Source organism: Nipponia nippon, unplaced genomic scaffold (assembly GCF_047370975.1).
Source record: "Nipponia nippon isolate SJK-2023a ecotype South Korea unplaced genomic scaffold, ASM4737097v1 scaffold_2, whole genome shotgun sequence".
NCBI classification, from domain to species: domain Eukaryota; kingdom Metazoa; phylum Chordata; class Aves; order Pelecaniformes; family Threskiornithidae; genus Nipponia; species Nipponia nippon.
Genome location: NW_028262336.1, coordinates 37,509,023 through 37,530,044, shown reverse-complemented (window position 1 = coordinate 37,530,044; position 21,022 = coordinate 37,509,023). Strand labels below are relative to the sequence as shown.

The following is a 21,022-nucleotide window of genomic DNA, read 5'->3' as shown; positions in this document are numbered from 1 at the left end:
TGCTGCCTACAGTGCCTTCATATCCCAGGCTATTACTCTGGTAGTAAAGGAAGATGCTCAAAGGGTCCAGGTTCACTGAATTCTGAGGAAGAACACCTCTAGATTAATCTGGAAAAAAAGACAGAACTGAAATGTTCTGTTTCTATGTTTAGAAAGACCTGGAGGAGAACAGGATATAAAATTTGCATAACCTAATAAGTATTTACATTTCTGCATCTTTATCTCAGTAGGAGTTCCACATTTGCCCACTTCTGACAAGTCATTTAATTTTAATGGTAAGCTTCATGAAATTTTATGGGAGGATTAAATAGGCAGCAACATTTAAAATATTAAACGCTCTTCATTAGAGTTTATGATCTAGAATAACATAATGAGATGTTAGGAAGGAAACTTAAATAACCTTAAGATAGTCAAGCTTCTACCGCAATTCAAGAGGTTTATGTCTAATTTCTATAAACTAGTTCAGTTTAGAATCATCACAAGAGCCTATCTTAACAAGCCAGAAACATTTGAAAACTTTATTAGTGTACTTCTGGAGGAAACAAAATAGATTTCCATATTTAGCAGTTCAGAAGCTGAAAGTTGCAGTATCTTTACTTGCAAGCCTCACTGTTTATCCTGAGATATTAAGTATTTTATCAGCTAATGGAGTTGGTCACGGAAACATCATGAAAACTACCCACTTAGTATGGTTTCCTGATCAGTGTGATCTCCCATCAGTGAGATCAACAATGTTATTTTAGAGAATAACTACGCTTTCCTGAGAAATCCAAGCTATTGTTTCAGTTATTTCAGCGATGAACACAAGATAACAGTAGATCCAGCACAGATATTCTGTAGAATTTACATGTGTACTGGATTCATGTATTCTGTGAGCAGAAAAAATAGAACTTGTACCTTTGCTGTATACTAATTTCTGTAATTACATCATCCTATGAGGAAGACACATGCTCTGTTGATGTGAGACTGAAACTGGAAAGAGGAACTGCAGTTTTTAGATTGGCAAAGTAGCCACTGCCAATCATGTTGGTGGCCTATTCATTTTATTGAAGTGGGGGAAGTAGCTGGAAACAAAAATTAAAGCACTGCAAGTAATTCTGGGTGAAGTAAAACCAACTTATTCTTTCTTTAAAAGAATATATGGATCCTTACTTACAAGTACATCAAGTATTCAAAAGCTAGCTGCCTGAAGTTAAGCCATGAGGCTGCGATTACCTATTTGCAATAAATGATCTGAGATTCCCATTCACTTCTGTGGAAATGATGAGCAGTGTGCATTTCTAAGGACAAAGCAATCTTTTAAGTACTCAAACTTGAATTCCAAGAATTGAAATTAAAGAATTTCAACAAAAACATTGCCCCCAATTCCTATATTAATGACACTGAAATAACTTATAAAAATTACTTGCTCATATGAAAGAGTAGAAAAGGAACACTTAACATATGCAGTCAATAAGTAATTTTCTCACCTATAAAATATTGGGAAAGAGAATTATCACACAGCAGTTCAGCACATGTAATTAAGTTCCTGAGATATCTTCTAGTAAAGTCAGCGTATAGCTAAAGTATTCTGCCAGTACTATTTAGTTGTTTAGAACAATAAAAGAGAGAGCCTCTTGGCCTTAGATTTTTCTTAAAAGTTCATTTAACTTGATCCTAAATCCTGATTTTAGGTCAGATAGACCAACCCAGACTTTTGCACTGCAAATGTTGTGAGTAATGTTATGTCAAAATTAAGATACATAACTATGACAGGGCTGTGTTAGTATAGGGACTGCCAGGTTATTTGAAGTCCTGAATACGGGCCGAGGACAAAAGGACTGATTGGAGTAATACCACTGTGCTGCCCAAGGCCTAGCTATGTGCTCACAGCACAGCAAAGGTGTTATTTTCCCCTTTAAAGTACGTTGGGAGGTCTCTAAAGTACATATGTTGTCTCTCTGTGAAGATTTGGGGGTCTCAGTTATAGTATCAGAAATACTGTCCAGTGTGCTTTAAAGAGGAAACTTATTAATCATACTGTTCTCTAAAACAGGAGGTCAAGGAACTCTGGTACACAATGGTTTCTTTTTATAAATAACTATTACTAAGGTATGAGAACCTTGCTCCTGCCTAAGAATTCAAGACAAAATTTCAATAAGCTTTTACACTCAAGTAATATAAAGAGAAATACGAGGCTATAGAACTATTTGTAATTAAACGTACATACAACAAATAAAATCAGACAGAATTTCTGTAGAAGCTTACAACTGTGCAGAGATTTTCTCTTCATTTTCTCCAGTCACTAACACCATTATGACTGAAAATTATTTATGCTTTCACATTTAAACGTTAACTTAATATGCAACTTTATGAAATCATGAGAAAGTAGTAAACACTTAGTACTCTAGTCAGTGTAGAATTAAGACAGGTTGACTGCAGTAAATATACTTTCTGTTAAAATACCTGAGGAGGTGGGGTCTTCAGAGAAGTCTGGCAGCTCTTCAGGGGGGTCACCATAGAAGGAGTTGAATTTGTGGCTTGACACAGCTGCTAGTACTGCCCCCTGAATAAAAATAACCACAAAGTCTAAATTACACAAAGAAGGATAATGAAACATTTCCAGGCACCTTGGATCACTCAATCTCCCGAGGTCTCTTGTGTGTTGACCTTCTCACTGAAGAGTAAATAAATTTTATAGTCTTCATCTCTGCTTCACTGTTACCAGTGACCATATCTAACAGAAGAACTGGTCATACACTACTCTAATAAACAGTAAATATATTCTTTGTGAGGGATTCATGAGAACAATTCTTTATGGGAAAGCATTTAAAAATAGTAAGTGTAAGACATAAATTCCCATAGTACAATATAAACAAGATAACTAATTTATTTCTCTTTCCCTGTTATCTAGACTGGGTGGCTTAGCAAGTATAAAAAGGCACTCTTTAAAGCAAGACAATATGTTGTTATTTGAGAAATTGTCAGAATCTGACACTGACAGCACTAGGATATTTGACATCCATAATATATCTATATGAAAATGTAATAATCTCAGACTCCCAGAATGAGTGTTACATGAGAAGTTAGAAAGCCAGAAAAATGGTTACCTGCTCTGACATATATTTACTTGTTCAAGTAAACCACTCAGGTTTTAATATCTTACAGTTGTGGCAGTAGGCAAAATGGACAACAAATAATTTCAGAAAATGTTCTGCAGAACAGTGCTTTGGATAAAATGTTAGAAAACAAATAGCACACGTATAAAAGCTCTCAGGAGACTAAATATAGTGGCCTCCCCAGGAAGAAGTCTGGGAAAGATCTGAAACTGTGCCTAGAGCAGGAAAACAGGTCATATTCTAAAATGTACTAGCTAACATTTTAATGAAAGCATTACTAGACATACAAACCACCTAAGAGAAAGTGCTGTTTATCATGAACTATGGCAACTGTTACATCCCAATCATCAGTTGTTTTTGCAGCTACATTAAACTTTTGCAAAGCAGCAACTCAGTGTGTATATCCGATTCTGTGGTTTATTACAAATTATAAAAAAAACCCTCATGAATTGTAATGCTGCATGTTTCTGTTAAAATTTTCTCAGCCTTTCAGTGAATTTAAAAGTGTTTCTGTTAAACTTTCCAAGATAGGACCTGAGAGGCAAACTATGCTCTTTTGGGCTAAAATGTTAGCATTCTTTTCAATACAGCTGAGAAATAATCCTGTGTATGGTTAAACATAAAAGGGATAAACCGAAGTATACATTTTTGCTCTTCTTGAAAAAAGACATTAAAACATTATTATGTTCCTTTTATGATAAATGTAACACAATAATAACAGAAGCCATTGTACTATTCTCTCCTCTTCAATAATTCATATTACACAGAATTACTGAATTAATTTTAGACAAAACCTGCATACATACCTTGGTTGATACCAGACAATTTGCACTGAAATTTAGTTTGAAAACCATGCACTAAGAAAGAAAGGACGAACACCGTTAACAAGACATCATTGCAATAAACAACTGTGAAGGCCTGTTTCAACTTTTTAGTTTATTGCTGACTTCGGAGCATAGATTTCTCCTAGCACTTTTAAAATGAATACAGAATCACACAAAATTCAAGTTACTTAATTATATTGTTTTAACACTACATTCATCTTACCTTTAGTTTTCGTCTTGCATTGAATTTTCTCAATTGTTCTACTGTTTCTGGAAGATGAATCTTGTATGCATAGCGATCTCTCTCCTTAAAAAACCCCACAAAAAAAAAACCACAACAAAATAAAAGAAACATTAAATACAAGCTCTTAATATTCTCTCGACATTAAGAAACTAGACAGGAAATGTACCAGCTAATAAGTATACTAAGGAGAACGAGGATTTGTTGCAACTTAAGGAAAACTTCAAGAAACTGAGAGGGATTAAAATATTTTGAAAGAATTCTTAACTTGGGCCAGGGATATTTTCTTTTTGTGATTTTGTTTCCCACTTCATAGTAAGACCCTAGCCTTTTAACTGTTGTGTTGTTAGTCAGTCTGTGGCTAGCATTGAACTTTGAAGCTGGCAAGTACAAAGTAGTTCTGCTTCTTGGGATTCACAAATCCCAGTGAAGCAACATGTTCAAGCGCTCTTTTATGGGGTGCCTGATACATCAGGTAAACTTGGGAGATGGGGTACGTGTCCAACAGAGCAGGAAGTGCCAGCTCCATGGCTGGTGACACCAGGTGCGAGCTTACAGGAAGAATTCTCCATTGTGGACGCAGATGAAAAATTTGCCAATGAACAGTGGACAGTAGGGGCACAACTTGCAGCAGCTGACTACTTTCTTCCCCTGCCCCAAATCATCACAGAAGCTACGTACACGTATTCATTTAATGTCAATATTGATCAAATGCATCTCCTGAATCAGAGTGAAATCACTGGCAGAAGTAATTCAGTCTCTCTACAGCATTAAAGATGTCTCTGTCTCATGCTGTATTTGGCTGCTATCTATAAATGGTTTAAAAGAAAATTCTGAGTCAGCAGGGAAGGCAGTTTATCGTAGGCAAAACCAAGAGAGGACTGACTGACACAATGCTGGCCTAAGCTTGGAAACAAAGTTGTCTCAGACTAAATCTTCTCTGTCCTTGCTTTGTCTTTCAACAAATAATGGCAAGATCAGAGAGATCACAGACATCAAAAGTACTATGCTATATAGGCAGAACTTGCACATTCACATTACAGAATTATCTTTTTAAAAAGCCTAATGAGCTTAGTTACTCAAACAAGAAAACAGGCAAAGTTTTCTGCCAAAATAACCCTCAACAAAACCCTTGCTTTGGCATCTAAATGTGGGTAAGCTCACAAAGTGAAAAAAAAGTCAAATTACAAGCAGGTAAAAACAGATCACCTGCATTTACCACAGACTCAATCACTAGAGTATGACCATTTGGGATTCCCAAACATGGTGTCCATTCCTATGCTCTTTGAAATATTTGATGCACTACATATGCCCCAGATGAACAGACAGAACTTTGGCTCCTTTTGAGTGGAAAGGTTTGAACCCACAGTTTCCCAATATTCAGAAGAACGCCTTAACCACTGTTATTCCCAAGAGGTGCACACTCCTGCCCTCCTTTTATAAGCTAGACCATTCTGCAGCTTGGAATACAAGAGTCAGAGCCAGAAAGAGAGCAGAGAAGTGGAAGAACAACTCCATTCACTAGTAGTTAGGCCATTTACTTGGAGAGAGAAGAACATATGAGCCTGTGCTTCCCAGTTTCTTTTTTTTTTTTCCTTCTGTCAATATTTGTCTAATGTAGAACACATAAACAGTCCAGGAGCAGACACCAGAATAGCACTGTTTCCAAATAAGTGCCCCGTTTGAGTTAATGATATGACTCTCTCTACCCTGGGCCCACACTATAGGAAAGAAATAGAGGATAACAAAGAAAAATAGTTAATTCATCAGTTTCTGCCAAAGAAAATACAATGCTCTGAACCAGTACTTGCCACCTTTTAATCTGCAACACACCCATCATTCTCCCACTCCAATGTTTAGCACAGCCTACTAACGGCACTACTGAGAAGTTAGGTGTATATTATTCTGCTCCTGTTTTAACCTTCAGTGTCCAGCAATCATTGGCTCAAACTGTGTTGTAAATTCTGCCACCACTGAAAAATAATTTGATTACCAGATGCCATACAATTTTATGTAGTTACAGTGACCTTTGAGCAATACACCACTACATACTTCCTTCACTCTGGTGGGATATTTCGGGAATCTAATGTAAGAAAGCAGCATAGTTAAGTAGCATAATGTACTGAGGTCTAGATACGATTGAGCAATGAAGAGATCAGAAATTACTCTGGAGTTTGAGAGCCACAGAAAGACACATGAATGCCTTCTTCAAGCTTTATTCTACGCAGCCCTAATCCCTATATTCTGATACTGCTGAAGATGCCTAAGTGAGTTTGCTCTTGCTGTTAGGCAAGAGTTCAAGCCTGGCAATTATAAACATCTCAGGCTCTATTCTTACAAAGCATATTATCACACATTTTGTACAATGTCATGTCTACTTTGAAAAGTTCAAAGAAACAAAGAAATAAATCTTTTTCTCCCTTGAAGAGGAAACTGGTATGTAAACAGCTGCTTTTACTACCTTTAACCAGGGATGATTCAGTGCTTCATATACTGTTATTCTTTCTGCTGGATCCAGCATAAGCATGCGGCGTACCAGATCTTTGGCACTTTCAGAAATATGGCTCCATTGCCTAGGGTTCATCTGATTACAAACAAGAAAAAAGAAATTAAATTAGTAAAAGAATATAGAAAAGAACCTACTTTTTATGTAAAGTAATTGCAGAGATTTAACAGTGGTTGCTACTTGTAAACATTTTATCATAATAAATGTAAAAGGAAGTTTCTAAGGTTTTTAATAGCTTGTAAAAATTGTACATTAGTTATTATCGAAATGGCATAAAACGTTGAAAACAATGAGCACTGCATCACATAAAAGCTGATATATCCTTGGTCTTATGTTATAATCACAGTATAATTTTTTACCTATGCTACATTTTGTTCAGATAAAAGTGACCCTTCACTAGAGAAAGAAAAAATAATTAGCCTTTGTCTGACAGTTAACCATGCATATGATAAATGTAGAAATTAAATCTGCTCCTGAAATCAATATAAGGAATAGCATGACAGTCTATCTATATCAAGCCACAATTTCATGCCAGTGATGCTGAGTAACAAGTGAGTCAGCTAATGCCTGTTGTGAACTACTCTGGTCCTGTCCCTCAGGTATCGTGGACAACGCCTCTTCCCAATAAATTCCTTTCACCTTTACAACAGTTCAGCATCTTCAGCCACTCAGGTAGGAAAGCATACTGACATGTGATCAACAATACAAGCGATTACAACACTTTTTAGAGCAGAACTGTATGTTTAGGAGACAACAATGTGAAGGATGATTTAGAATATATTTTCATCTTGAGCATATGCAGGTTTGTGTCCAACTAGTCAAGATGATGGACACCCGACGAAGCCATATTAAAGTAAGAAAATTCCTTCTGTGATAAAGCATTCTATCCTTAAGCTATTTCTAGTATTTCTTTAATTTATGAAGAACTTAAGTTTTATTTAGATGGTACACTGATAATTTTACAAGGTACTAAATGAAAATTCAAAATTATAACCGGACTCTTTTCAATGTAATAATCTGTTCATTTAAAGACCTTCATTTTATTTAAAATCAGTCTTTATGAAAAATGATTGCTTTAAATCAGAGCACTCAGGAACATTATCTGGCTATGAAATGCACATTTATAGTTGTGATTTATCATTTCTTTTTCAGCTCTGATGAAATGAAGGTAACTGCAAATCTGCAGCAAGACTGTTTTGAAATCCTTATACTATTTTCACTGAATAGACATATTATTGTGGAAACAGGAACAGAAAAGGAACTGAGAAGACACAATGTACTGGCCATGACTTTTTTTTTAAACAAAGAAAAGTTAACTTGTGTGCTTCCAGAAGGTTTTAGCTGCTTAAGAGATACCATAAAGAAATCTTCCATAAAGCGAAACTGGAATGTCTACCAGTCTATGCAATACCAAAACTAGTGTAATGAAGAAATCCTGCTGTTTCTAGGAATACAAAATTTAAAGAATGAAAAATGTGCTCCTGACCAAGTGCGGTACCACTGCTGTCACTTACATTTTAGCAGACTAATGTTAAGTTCATACAATAAAATACTTCCTAAACCATATTACAGACTATCGGACAGTTTTAGGAGTTTCCACTCTTCCTTTCACTTGCAAAGTAGAGCAAAACCGATCTTCGACAGAACTGCAAAAATAGTGAAGTTGAAGCTTTAAATTTGCCTCCATAATGGCTCTAGGACGCTTATATTGTGAAACATGCTTATCTTGCACACATACTGATTTGCTTTCAGTTGCAAGTGGCTCCTTTTGAATCATCAGCTGCACTTTACATACTGTACTAAAAAAGAAAAATGCGTAACTACACTTTTACAGTAACACGCATTTTGTTTTAAATCAAGGCAATATGATGACCAGCCTTTACGACAGTTCTTTTAGTTGATTAAAAAATTTAAATTATCTATAAATCTAAGGTAACATACAGTATATTATACTTCACAGCTAAACCTTATGTAATCCTACTGAGCTCAATGTACAATTTGGGGCTAGTTGTTGCACCCGTTTATTATTTAAAAAATATTTCCATATTCTAATTCCTAACATTGATAGAAAACACAGCAGGAACATGACAGACTGGAAAGAAAAATTCATCTCTCTTCCTGTGTAACACAGACAGATTTCTATAAGCTTCAAATTTAAATCAGGTTAAATACAAAAATCAACTTCCAGAAATTTTAGCAGCAGAGCTCATCTCACTGGAAAAGGATTCAGTTATATCATCATTTACCTTGTATTTTCCTTTAATAATGCCTTCAAATAATCTTTCCTTGGTTCCATAAAAAGGCAAACAACCGCTTAGCAGGATAAAAAGGATCACGCCACAACCCCAGACATCTACAGGCTTCCCGTAAGGTTCCCTTTTTACCACTTCTGGGGCCATAAAATGAGGTGTTCCTACACGTCCTAAATGGAAATAAAACCAAAATTGAGTCAAAGTGATGCGTGTCAAACATGGAAATGAAGAATATCACTGCATTAAACTAAACCAGTTTTAATAAGTTTTGTTCATGGGTTAAACTTTTAACACAATTCTTTTTTCCTTAAGTTTAGTATTTATTAAACATATCCAGTGAGACAAATCAGTAGTTTCCCTTTTGCTTGATTTACACTTTTATAAATTCAGCAATATTCTCTCCTACCCTGCAGACTGTGAAACAAGACATATAAAAGCACTAAGATTCTTCAGTGAACCATGACATATAAAAATAAAAATATCAATTTGGACAACCTTTGAAACAGGAATTATTTATCCAGAGAGCATGTACAAAGATATTGTAGAGTTCTAGTCTACACTGCTTACTTGAAAAAGCTGCCTCTAATTGGCAAGAGCATAGTTTGGACTCATACTCTGTCCAAGCCTTAGCCAGTCTACTGAAACTGCCAACAAGAACGCAAAATGCTAGTAAATGTGTTGTTCATTTATTTGAAGTAGGCAATACCTTACTGCAGATAAAGAGATAACACTAATTTGTTTCACAGAGTGCTTTCAATGAGTGCTATACTGTAATGGTTCTGGGACAGTACTGATTTTGGATTGGTAATGAATGTACACCCATGGAAACAAAATGTATTTAGTACCAACTAATCTTTTGAGTGGGTAAACTGACTAGAATGACTTCATTCAATTTCTATGTAACACATTAAGCCAAATAAAAGCAACAAACATTTTACCTCTCTCTGTAAATGTTTCCCATTGTAAAGATGTTTGTTTCCACTGTAAAGGATCTGCAAGAATTGAGCTTTGAATGCTCAGGGCATCACTGACACTTACAAATACCGTAGTCTTTGGACTACCCTGGTTCCACCAAGTACCAACAGAAGGAAAAAAAACCCACAACTGTAGCAAACTGTTACCAGTTGTATCACCTTCATAAATTATTCTTGCTCACTTATACTACAGTGGACTTCAGAGGCTCCATTCAAGGCTTGCAGCACCTTTGTGCTGGCTAGGAGAGTTTACAGTGCAGCCTAGAGAATCTGAGGTGTCTGCATGGAAGGTATTTCATTCAGTCCCGTCTTTTAAAGAGACTCTTGCTAGACTAGCCTATCCTGCACACCATTTGAATGTGAGTCAGCTAAGTCACAGCACTGGTAACAAACACCTAGGAGACTATCTGGCAGCAGCTTACTCAGTAAAGACCATCTTTCGTTTATACCACCTAATATGGGAATACGATCTAACCGTGCTCTAGTCCCCACTCACTCCTTTTTGCATCTACAAGTATTATAAAACTGACAGAAAGACAGTAGCTTTTTCACCATAGTATTCTTAATGGGAAATAGCACCATTGTCAAACTTCTTCACCTGGCTTTGTGTTAAGCCTTTTCATTCCCAGTTTGAGGCAATCCCTCTGCCAAACAACTGTTAGGAATCTGCCTGTGACAAAGGAACACTACCTGATCACTAAGCTAGGTCAGCATCTTAGAAAGTCCATGCAGTCTAGGCTGACATGATAGCAAAGGGGCGGTTCCTTCCCAGGCTAAAAAAAAGAGTAAAACAGCAAGATGCTGCAAGTCCAGCTCATCCCTCATATCACTGGGGGAAGAGGAAGGACATTTACTCTGGACAGAGAAAGACAGAGATGGACACGGGGAAAGATTACTAATTCTTCATGTTGGTTATACAAAATTTATAGGCTTATGATGTATCTTTCAGACTAGCTGATAAACCTCAAAGCCAAATCTTCAAGCTCACAAATATGAGGGGAAGAATTATCTCCTTGGATGATCCAAAGTCTTTCTCTTTTAGATGCCTGGTGATGGGGAAGGGAAGGAAAATTGAAAGTATACATGTCCAGTATGCACAAGTTGCTGAGAACTCTGGGGTTTTTGCTTTCTTTATTTTTTTTTCCATGTGCCCACAAAACTCTATCTAGAAGGGTTTCCTAACTATTTTTTCCCCTAAGATGCCATCATTTGCGACAGCAAAAGCATCAGCATTTCCAGCTCTGTATCAGGTTATGCATGTACATAAGCAGCAACACCTGCCTGTTCAAACAGTATTTGTACATCATTTAGACTGCTCATGTGACATTAGTTGTATGCATACCACAGCCTGGAAATCTTTAGTACAGAAGACATCATGCAAGACCGCAGAGCAGCCTGGCTTACTCAATTCTTGTTTATCTCAGTGGTAAACTTCCTGGCATTGGGGTGCAGAGGAACCGATTTACAATTTTGGAGCAGGTGTAACCTTTCTTACACAGTGAGAAAAACATTTGTGGTAATAAAGCTCGTTCAAATCTTTCTTAATCAATATGAATGGAAAATCATATATACTCTGAAGATTCTGCCTTCCTACCGGCTTCCTAATTGCTGTTATGAAATCTGGGAAGTCTAGAGAAAAATGATTATTCAAAAGACAAACAGCACAAACCACTAGAAGACAAGATATGACAAGGACAAACAAAGCTATTTAAGAGGGAGATACACAGTCATCTGGATCAAGTAGTTAATGAAACTAAGAATCATATGTATCGAATGATATCGAAGTTGATTTAATGTGTATTTCCAATAATTACGTGCCACTCCTCTCAGCTTGGGACCTTCTTTGTGTTTTAAGTAAACAATTGCAGACATGAACATGGTAAAAAAATTACTGTGTGCTGTGAGAAGTAGACCTAAAGGCTTGGGTTTTAGTTTTGCGTTTTTTTGGCCAATGCATTTAAGTCTGTTGGGCATTTGCAGTACAGTCAAGGCCGACCAATAGAACATCTTGTTCTGAGGAAAATGTGTCCTCACAAACAGTTACCCATCCTACATTTTCTCCTATGGTGTAAAATAGCATATTTAGCAGCAACACATGCTACATAAGCAATACAACAGCATTATGGGTGTAGGTGTTTAGGTGTCAAGGTGCTGGCAGCTGGGGGGGGCTGCAGGGGTGGTCTCTGTGAGGAGAGGTTGCCAGACACAGCTGGTTCAAATGGACCCACTGCAGGGCACAGCTGAGCCCAGCAGCCAAGATGGTGGTGCCTCAGGGAAAGCGTGTCTAAGAAAGGGAAAAACATTGCCTGGCAATGAGGAGTATGGGAAAAAGTGCGAGAAACAGCCCGTGAGCACCAAGGTGAGAGCAGGAGAAAGCGGAAGGGGTGCTCCAGCAGAGATTCCCCTGCAGCCCCTGGAGAGGCCACGGTGGAGCAGGTATGCCCCTGTAGCCCATGGAGGACCTCATGCTGAAGCAGGTGGATATTCCCTGAAGGAACTGTGGCCTGTGGAGGACCCATGCAGAAGCAAGCTTGTCCTGAAGGATTGCAGTCCATGGGAGGACCCACACTGGAGAAGGAGAAAAGTGTGAGGAGGAAGCCACAGCAGAGAGGCTGTTATGGACTGACCACAGCCCCCCATTCCCCATCCCTCTGCACCACTTGGGGTTGGAGAGTACGGGAGTCAAGAGCAAAGGAGTGAAGTTGAGCCTAGGAAGGGGAGGAGGGGAGGTGGTGTTTTAATTTTTGTCTTTGTTTCCCACTACCCAAATCTATTTGAATTGGCAATACATTAAACCGGTTTTCCCCAAGTCAACTCTGTTTTACCTGTGATGGTAACTGGTAAGCAGTCTGCATGTATTTATCTTGACCCATGAGCTTTTTCATCCTATTTTCTCCCCCTGTTCTGTTTAGGAGGGGGAATGAGTGAGCAGCTGGTGGGAGATAGGCCCTTAGCCAAGGTCAACCCACCACATGTGGTTATGCTGGTATTAACATACAGAATACTGAGTAAATGGGGGAAAATAAGATGAAACTTCCTCCAAAGATACAGCTTGTTTCTTTCATTTTTAGTTTTCAGTATCACCTTACCTGATTTAATCATGGGCTGTAAAAAGTAAGTAATCTACAGCGTCAAGAGAGTATCAAAAGCACGTATTTTTTTGCTTCCTTCTCCCCTTCATCAAATAATGTTTCGAATTAAAATTACTTTGCAGAAATTGATAAGCAAGAAAAATCCTTCATTATTTATACACACTTATAAATATATGCAGAACAGAACAGTTTCTTGAAACTGAGCATTAATCAGCTTCCCTAAGTTTTGGAAAGCAGGGTCTTGATGGTGGACAACAACTTCAGATTTCCTTTTCCCCTCCACTTCCTGACCACAGGGCAAGGAAATATAAAAATACTTACAAAACTACTGAATATCAACAAGTAGCAAACATGACTTGCAACAGTCCGCTTATCAAAATTGCAGACAAAACATAATATGCAAGCATTTCTTATGCAGTAGCCATCCACTGCCAGCACTCTGTTCATTATCAATGACCTTCATCATATAATTTTTTTCCATAGACATTTTTTTTCTAACAGAACAAGCTTCTTGAGGTTTATTTCCTACTTCCTATGTGACAATAGACAAATTATAGCCTCTTGATACTTCAAGGTTCCTATTTCGCTTTATCTGGTGACACCACATCAAAATGTGAGGCTGCATGTGTACTTAGCACTCAAGAGCTCTTATAGACAAACTGACAGACTTACAAGTTATGGTTAAAAACCACTACCCCTCTCTGATCATCCCACATTTTCTTTCTCCTCCTTTGGAAGTTAAAGAACTCAGATCACAGGTGGAAAAACTGGATCTTTGTTGCCGTGGTTCAAAATCGATATACCATAAAAATGCATTTTAATGAACTGCTTGATATTAAGCAGAAGGACTAGACTAGTTCAGTAATAGGTAACATTCTACACAGCTGTTTAAGACCCCAACAGACTGCTGCTATAAACTAGATGAAAAATGGATGCTACTTAATATCATGCTGAAAAATCAGTACTACTAAACCTTAATATTAACTTTTAAATTTAAAATGAGAACTCCATAAATATAAATGAAATGAGAAAGAAGGCTAGCCTAACTTAATAAAATCCTGCCACTTACCACTGCTAGATAATAATTAGTGAAAATAATTTCAGAATTATTTGGTTTTGTAACCTTTTTAGTGCAGATTACAAGATCCTGATACTTTAGATGGGGGGGCAGTGATGGTGGTGGAAGTCACAATTTCATCTCCATGAAAAAGCAAACCCAGAACAAACAGAAACTTAATTGGTTGAGACTGAACTGTCCAGTTAAACAGGGTCAAAAAATGCATATATATGTGTGTGTATGCATTAGAAACTTAAAAAGGCTAAAGTAATTTCTGGGGCAGTGGTCACCCTCGTGACAACAAACCACTTCACTGGGTTCATCAAAGGAGCAAATGATGATTTTGAGGTTATTCTAAAAACTGACCTGAGCAAGGACTGCTGAGCTGCACTTAGCTCAGCAAAATGAATGGAGTGCACACATGAACTTACATAGATAGGGATTTTTCCTATGTTGCAACTACAAGAACTTTAGGGTGAATATCAGTAACAGGATAAACAAAATCTACACAGAGCAAAGTTTTCTAAAATAATGGATACTCACTGCTCTTTAGACCAAGTATCACTTCTCCTGAAAATTATCTAGTAGAAAATTTGCCTTCTAAACATATCCAGTGTAAAATTTTAAAATTGTTCTCAACAGTTCAATTGTTTTAAAATACTTGAGAAGCTTTTGAATTTTCTTTGGTGTTTTGGGAAAAGCTTTGCGTCTTTTTGGAAGCAGTGTGAGAAAGAACAGTAAGCAAAGGCATTTTACTGTCTTTAATAGATAACTTCTGCCTTCCACAGCTCTTTTATTCTTCAGGATGTAAGAACACTCATGGATATATTCAAATGACTGCCCATGAAAAAATAACATTATTTTATTTAAATAAATATTGCATGCATGCATACACACATGATTTTTCGTTGTATCTGTATGTGAGAAGAAATCATATGGAAGACTGGAATAAATTTTCTGTCTATGTGCTTCTAGGTTCTTCTTATCTGTTCTAGAGTAGCATTAACTAAACACCATCACTATATGAAGACTCAGTAGCGGTATGTATTCAATGTGATACTTGCCTCCACCCAATTCATTGTAAATAAATGACTACATCAAAGTGTTTGCTGACTTAGGAAGCACTCAATGCCTGAATAGGTACAGACATTAGACAACTTATTTCTAGAGGTAAGCTTTCTTATCAGCCAGTTTTGAGGCATGTTGGTAGTCTGGAAATTTATAAAATTGCTAATTTTGCTCATTTTTCCTGTGGATAAACAGAGAGCTTCAGTCTTCAGGTATTGCCAAACTGACATCATTCACAAGCACTAAAGATAAATTTTGACTTACCTTTGATAATTTAGTTTCTATGACTCTTTCCATATTATTCCAGACAATAGGGCTATGCTTTCCACAAGAAGAAGAGTATATACAGAGACCCAATCAGATTTTGTCATCCCTAAGGCAGGGGATTGATGACCAAGATATCAGAAGGAGAGTCTTTCAACAGCAGTAGTATCTGAACGATGTATAAGGAAACAACTGGAACAAATAATTTTTAGGAAAAAAATGTGAGGTACTAATAAACATCACCATCTGACCTCTCACAATAGTGTAATAAGAAATATGTTCATAAATTAAGGAGTTTCTAAAAGAGTGGGATGTCCAGAATAATGTGGAAGGAATCGAAAAATCACACACAACAGATCAGATCGGTCAATACTTTACTACTTTTAATTCCTTTCCACATTACTCCAGACAATAGAGATGTTTAAAGCAGGTGTACAGAGAAGATGAATAGATTTAAAAAAAAAAAGAAAAAAAAAGAAAAAAAAAGGAAAAAAAAAAAGGCACTTCAGCTTCAGCACAGAAGATTGTCTGGAGAAAATGTATTTTAAAAGATGCATCAGCAGACAACTGGACAACTGGATATTAAGTGTCCAGAAAACGAACAAAGCAAAGATCACATGTTAACCAGACAAATTGTAATAATTGATTCAATGGCCTTTCCAGCCATAAAACTATGATGGAGGAAGTAAACCTAAACTAACTTTTAAACACATTAGCCTCCTGTAAGCACTCTCAAATCAACCCAGATGTGAAGTGGAATTTCTGAGACACACTAAACCACAGTTGTATCTTTTAAATAAAACAGAGTCTATCAGAGGCAAAGCTTTCTAGGCAAAAAAAAAAAAAAAAAAAGATAGTGAAATAGTGCTGTTGCCTTGCAGAGGAAAGAAACACTACCATTTAAGTGAAAGAAGAATACTAGTGTAGGACCTCAGCTTACAAACATTTACCTCTCCCTGGAAAAGAAAAGAAAGATTCGCTATATCATTCAGACACTGATGATAAAAAGGGAAAAAAGTCTATGCAGTGTAAAAAAACATTTCAAAAATATGATTTTAAAACTGGGGTTTATAAAACCACCAAGAAGATCCAGTTTGGTGAAACACTGGAACAGGTTGCCCAGGGAGGTGGTAGATGCCCCATCCCTGGAAACATTCAAGGTCAGGTTGGACGGGGCTCTGAGCAACCTGATCGAGTTGAAGATGTCCCTGCTCATTGCAGGGGGGTTGGACTAGATGAGCTTTAAAGGACCCTTCCAACCCAAACCATTCTATGATTCTATGATCACTTTTACATTGATGGGAACAAAACAGAAATAAGGAACTTAAAAGATCCACACCCCACACACCCCCCCAATTCCATAGTCTTATTTGCAGGGAAATTTATTGTAATGCCTTCCTTTGTTATTTTTGTAGTCAGTCTAAAAGGCTAGCTGATGAAGAACCAAGAACACTTTATATATATGTTCTTAATAGAAGTAGAGCACATAAAAGATGTTTTCCAGTAAGATGATGATGGTTCTGTTAGGATACCTGAAGATCCTATAGGATTCTGAAGCAACTTAGGGGAGCTAAGTAATAATACATAAAAATCAATACTGGACTGGATTAGCATCATGGTACCTGTGACATTTTGCTGCTAAAGGTAAAAAGTGAAAAGCAGCTAACTATCCGTAGATAAAACTTGACAGTTAGCATAGAGCCTCATACCATTTAGGTCTATACAGCTATCTTATTTTGCACTAGTTGAAACCAGGAGAAAATAAGTAGATTAAGTGGAGGAAATAGCACTTGTGGACTCAATGGCTTTTGTTTCTTCAGACTTTTATACCAGATACTAGCTAAAAATCCCAAGATCTAGTATCCAAGATATTTGATATATGATGAATCTGATGTCACGTTTATTTAAGAAAATATTGTGACAATTCATATCACATTCTGAAAGAGAAATTGTCCAAGGAAGAAGACAGAGATCATAATGTGAGATTGTTCTATTAAATCACTGTCTTCCCAGAGGTTTCACTACTCCAGCTGCATCACAATGATGCAAACATGGCTGTTCCCTGTCTACACCCTGTTTCATAAAAGAGTTCACTTATAAATTATGATGTGTGATGATCTGTAACTACTGTGTATACTGCCAGAATTCCATCTTAAAGTACCTACTTCAATGCTTCAAATGAATACGCTTAGCAAAATTTTCCACTTCTGATCATAAGAACTGCAAGAAGAGACCTTCAGGGACTGGTAGCTCATGAAAACAATTGCCTGTAACTCAGAAGATGACACATGCTTCTTATTCATTGCATTGCAGCTTACGGGCAAACATAGTGGAACAAAAAGTATTCCCTTACATTTCCCTTCTGGTCTCATGAAAAGTGAGTTATGGCTATGTCGGGTTTTTTTGGTACTTACTTAATAATAAATTAAACTCCCTTAAAAATAAACTCCACTGGGTTGTTAGCTAATAAAATACAGTCATGTTCCTAAAATCTATTCCACAGACTTTTTCATTAATGACATCTAGTATGACGTCATAGCTTGTTATCATGAGCTCCTTTACACTTCTGTTAAATAATCCTCTATCTGCTCAGAAGAACACTAGTTATAATCCTTCTAAATAACACAAGTCTATCTTTGGACAGATTCGTACTGGTCTACTTTCAATACCTGGGACTTATTTTAACTTTATTACAAAAAATACCTTTCCCCCCAAAAAAAACCCCTTCCAATTTATGCACACTGGAAAAAGGATGTCTTTTGTTAAGTCAGAAAAATTCTGCAGTCCTAAACAAAGCAAAAGCTGTACCCTAGAAGGCAGGCTTTGACGACATTGAGGGAGAAAATTCCCTTCTATTTGTGTTTTCCTGGGCTACATGCAGTCTGGTCTTATCAGGCACAGGTGTGTCAATGTAAAAAGGTAAGCAAAATGGCACAAATGCAAAAGCATGAAAGCAAGAAAAAATTTTTAGAACATTGGTAATCCCTGCATGTTTTAGATATAGCAACTCCTATTTTAGGAGAAAAATAATGCCACAGAAGAGAGCGATCATCATAGATATTGAAGAGCTTTTGCATAATGGCTGGGTTTTTATGCAAGATTAAGGGAAGAGTCCTATCAGTTCAACTTTACTACAGTTACATTACTTTCAATGTTGAGATTCTTTTTTTAAAGGAAAGCTGTCCTTTTCTGGTTTAAAAGATAAACTACTCCAAGAAACATAAAATAAAGAAAAAGTTTTCTGTTCTTGAACACCAGAGTCATCTACGTAGGGATTTACACCAGTAATGAGTACATTCTGCAGGGGTATCATAGTAATACACATTACCTAGATACAGAAAGATTAATAAGTATTGCACTTTCGGTAAGTATAAGGCAGTGTGTTTTCAGTATTGTAAAAAATTTTAAGGTGTACTGAGCACTGAAATGGGTTAGAAGCACAGGGTCAGTAAGAGAACCTTAATGCCATAATAGCTCTTATTTAAGAGAGAATTTCTTTTTTGATATGTTAACCACCAAATACAGGAATTGCCATGCTGAAAGGGAAATAATTGACTATGTTAAGATGAATCAATGTTTTTCATTAAAAATTAGAAAAAGAATGTGAAAGTGAACAGGTTGGTTATTACACTGCTCAAACTTCTCTACAAGGAGAGTTTCTATTTCATTCAGGAGAGAACTCAGAAATAAGTAGTGCCTGTAATTTATTATTGTTATTATTATTATTACAAAACAAAACTTATCTATAGGGAATATGGATAACAAACAAATATGTAGATAAACAATTTTTTACAAGAAATTTATAGCCCAGTTCAAACAGACAGTATTGTTAACTTTCATATAACACATATGGGGTGATACTGTAAAGTTGAAGAAATAAAATCTTGCAAGTGCTGTGTAGGGGACTGCCTAGTCATATGCCTTCAGGTAGGACTTTGGACGGGAAAAAGAATTGCCAGATAACAGATGTAGTTTGTGGTATAAAGACTGGAATGGAATATGAGGAGAAAGAGATAAAGAGTCTGTTAAGGAGAAAGCTTAAAACAAGTAGTAGAACTGAGACCTTCTGTGGTATATAAATGAAATGGAATTATTCTGGGTATTCCTAAAAGCAAGAGGAATTTGAAGCTGAAAGTAACAAGTGCTAATGAGAAGGCTACAAATTGGAAATGACAGTTGAGAGAGAGCAAAACAAAAAAATATGAAGGCAGACAGATATGGCAGAAGTTGAGATGGATGAGGTAAAAGATACAGATACAGCGAAATATTATACTGATAAGGCTTAAGAAAGAAACTTCTATAAGTACTGCAAACAGAACCAGAAAGGAATGAAAACATTTTTACATAGAAAAGGAAAGACCAGACCAGTACTGATAACTGCCCAGAGCTTGGGCACATGAACGATGAGTGCGATTGCAGAACAGTGAATGGTAACAGGAAAGGAAGGACATGACAAATTTGGGGAAAAATGCAGGATTTTTTTTCCCAAGTTGAACTTGAGGTTTCTTGCGAGGCAGCTAGTAGGCTAAAAGAAAGTACACTGTATCTGACTACCTCCAGAAGAGCAGCTGAAACAGAAGAAATGGATAAAGTTGCTCAGTGAGAATATAAAGAAGAAAAAAAAGAGAGGAACAAAAGTGTAGGAACTATCACTAAAAAAAGCAGTGGCTGAGGTACAAAAATTTGAGAAACACAGGAAAAGTAAAGAAAAGAGTGACCTTTTTATTAAGGAAACAACAGCTGCTTAACTGAATGGATATTTTCTTTGAAAAAATGTATCTAGGTCTCTAGGTAATAAGATACCTCGATATTTCATGGGTATTAGCGATATCTGGAAGAGAATGGAAGCTGTTGGTACGCTTATATTTTATTTTAAAGAGCATATAAAAGCCAAATTGACGCAGACCTTTAAGTAATTAGATTAGGAAATCTGAGTTTTTGAAGAAGCATGGTACTGAGAGGAAGTTACTCATTTTGAAGAAAAAAAAAATAAAACTAACAAAATCTTTTGTTGTGGTCTCCTACTCTGGCAATGAAAGCATCAGAAAATTGATTGGGTCTTCATCTGTGCAGGCTGATTAAAGCATAACCCTATTGTCTGGAACAATATGGAAGGCAGCTAGAGGAAATAAAATCCACAGAAAACAAAACACACTTAGTCAAAAAATATACATACATATCAAGATATTGATGTCTTATGCAATAATTACAATGAAATATTAAAACACAGAAAAGAGTCACATGTGAAAACTCTAAGATTTTGCTATTAAACAGCATAGCATTCTGACAGAAATTGCCTAAGAAACATAGGGGAGCATTAAGGATGCTGTAGTAAGTCCTTACTCAATTGCTTTGACATACATTTCAATCCTGATAGCATTTTTATTTGATTTGCTTTGTCAAGCATGGAAGAATTAATGCCACAGCTTGTATTAAAATGGAAAATTCTTTGCTTTTTTTTTCAATTTTATTTGGATCAAACCAGTGTAAGCTCCCATTGAGTAACATTTAGAGGGATTTAATACTCAGTATATGCATGCACAACAATCTTGCATTCTACTAGCAATTTAGATTAACTGTGTGCATTTATAATGTTAACAAAGTCTTTAGTGAAAGATTATTTTTAAGCTCTTCTTTTGTAGGCCA

At 36.5% G+C, this 21,022-nt stretch overlaps 1 protein-coding gene across 9 annotated transcripts in view; it reads right to left on the bottom strand.

The window, feature by feature from the left end:
• CASK (calcium/calmodulin dependent serine protein kinase) overlaps positions 1 to 21,022 on the bottom strand; it is a 234,217-nt gene that overhangs the window by 80,656 nt on the left and 132,539 nt on the right. For all 9 annotated transcript variants that reach the window (XM_087756254.1, XM_087756258.1, XM_087756261.1 and 6 more), the window contains 4 exons: positions 8,916 to 9,091; positions 6,625 to 6,747; positions 4,146 to 4,229; positions 2,446 to 2,545 (listed from right to left, as the gene is read on the bottom strand). In XM_087756254.1, the coding sequence (XP_087612380.1) occupies positions 2,446 to 2,545; positions 4,146 to 4,229; positions 6,625 to 6,747; positions 8,916 to 9,091 (483 nt within the window). The remainder of the gene's footprint in view (positions 1 to 2,445; positions 2,546 to 4,145; positions 4,230 to 6,624; positions 6,748 to 8,915; positions 9,092 to 21,022) is intronic.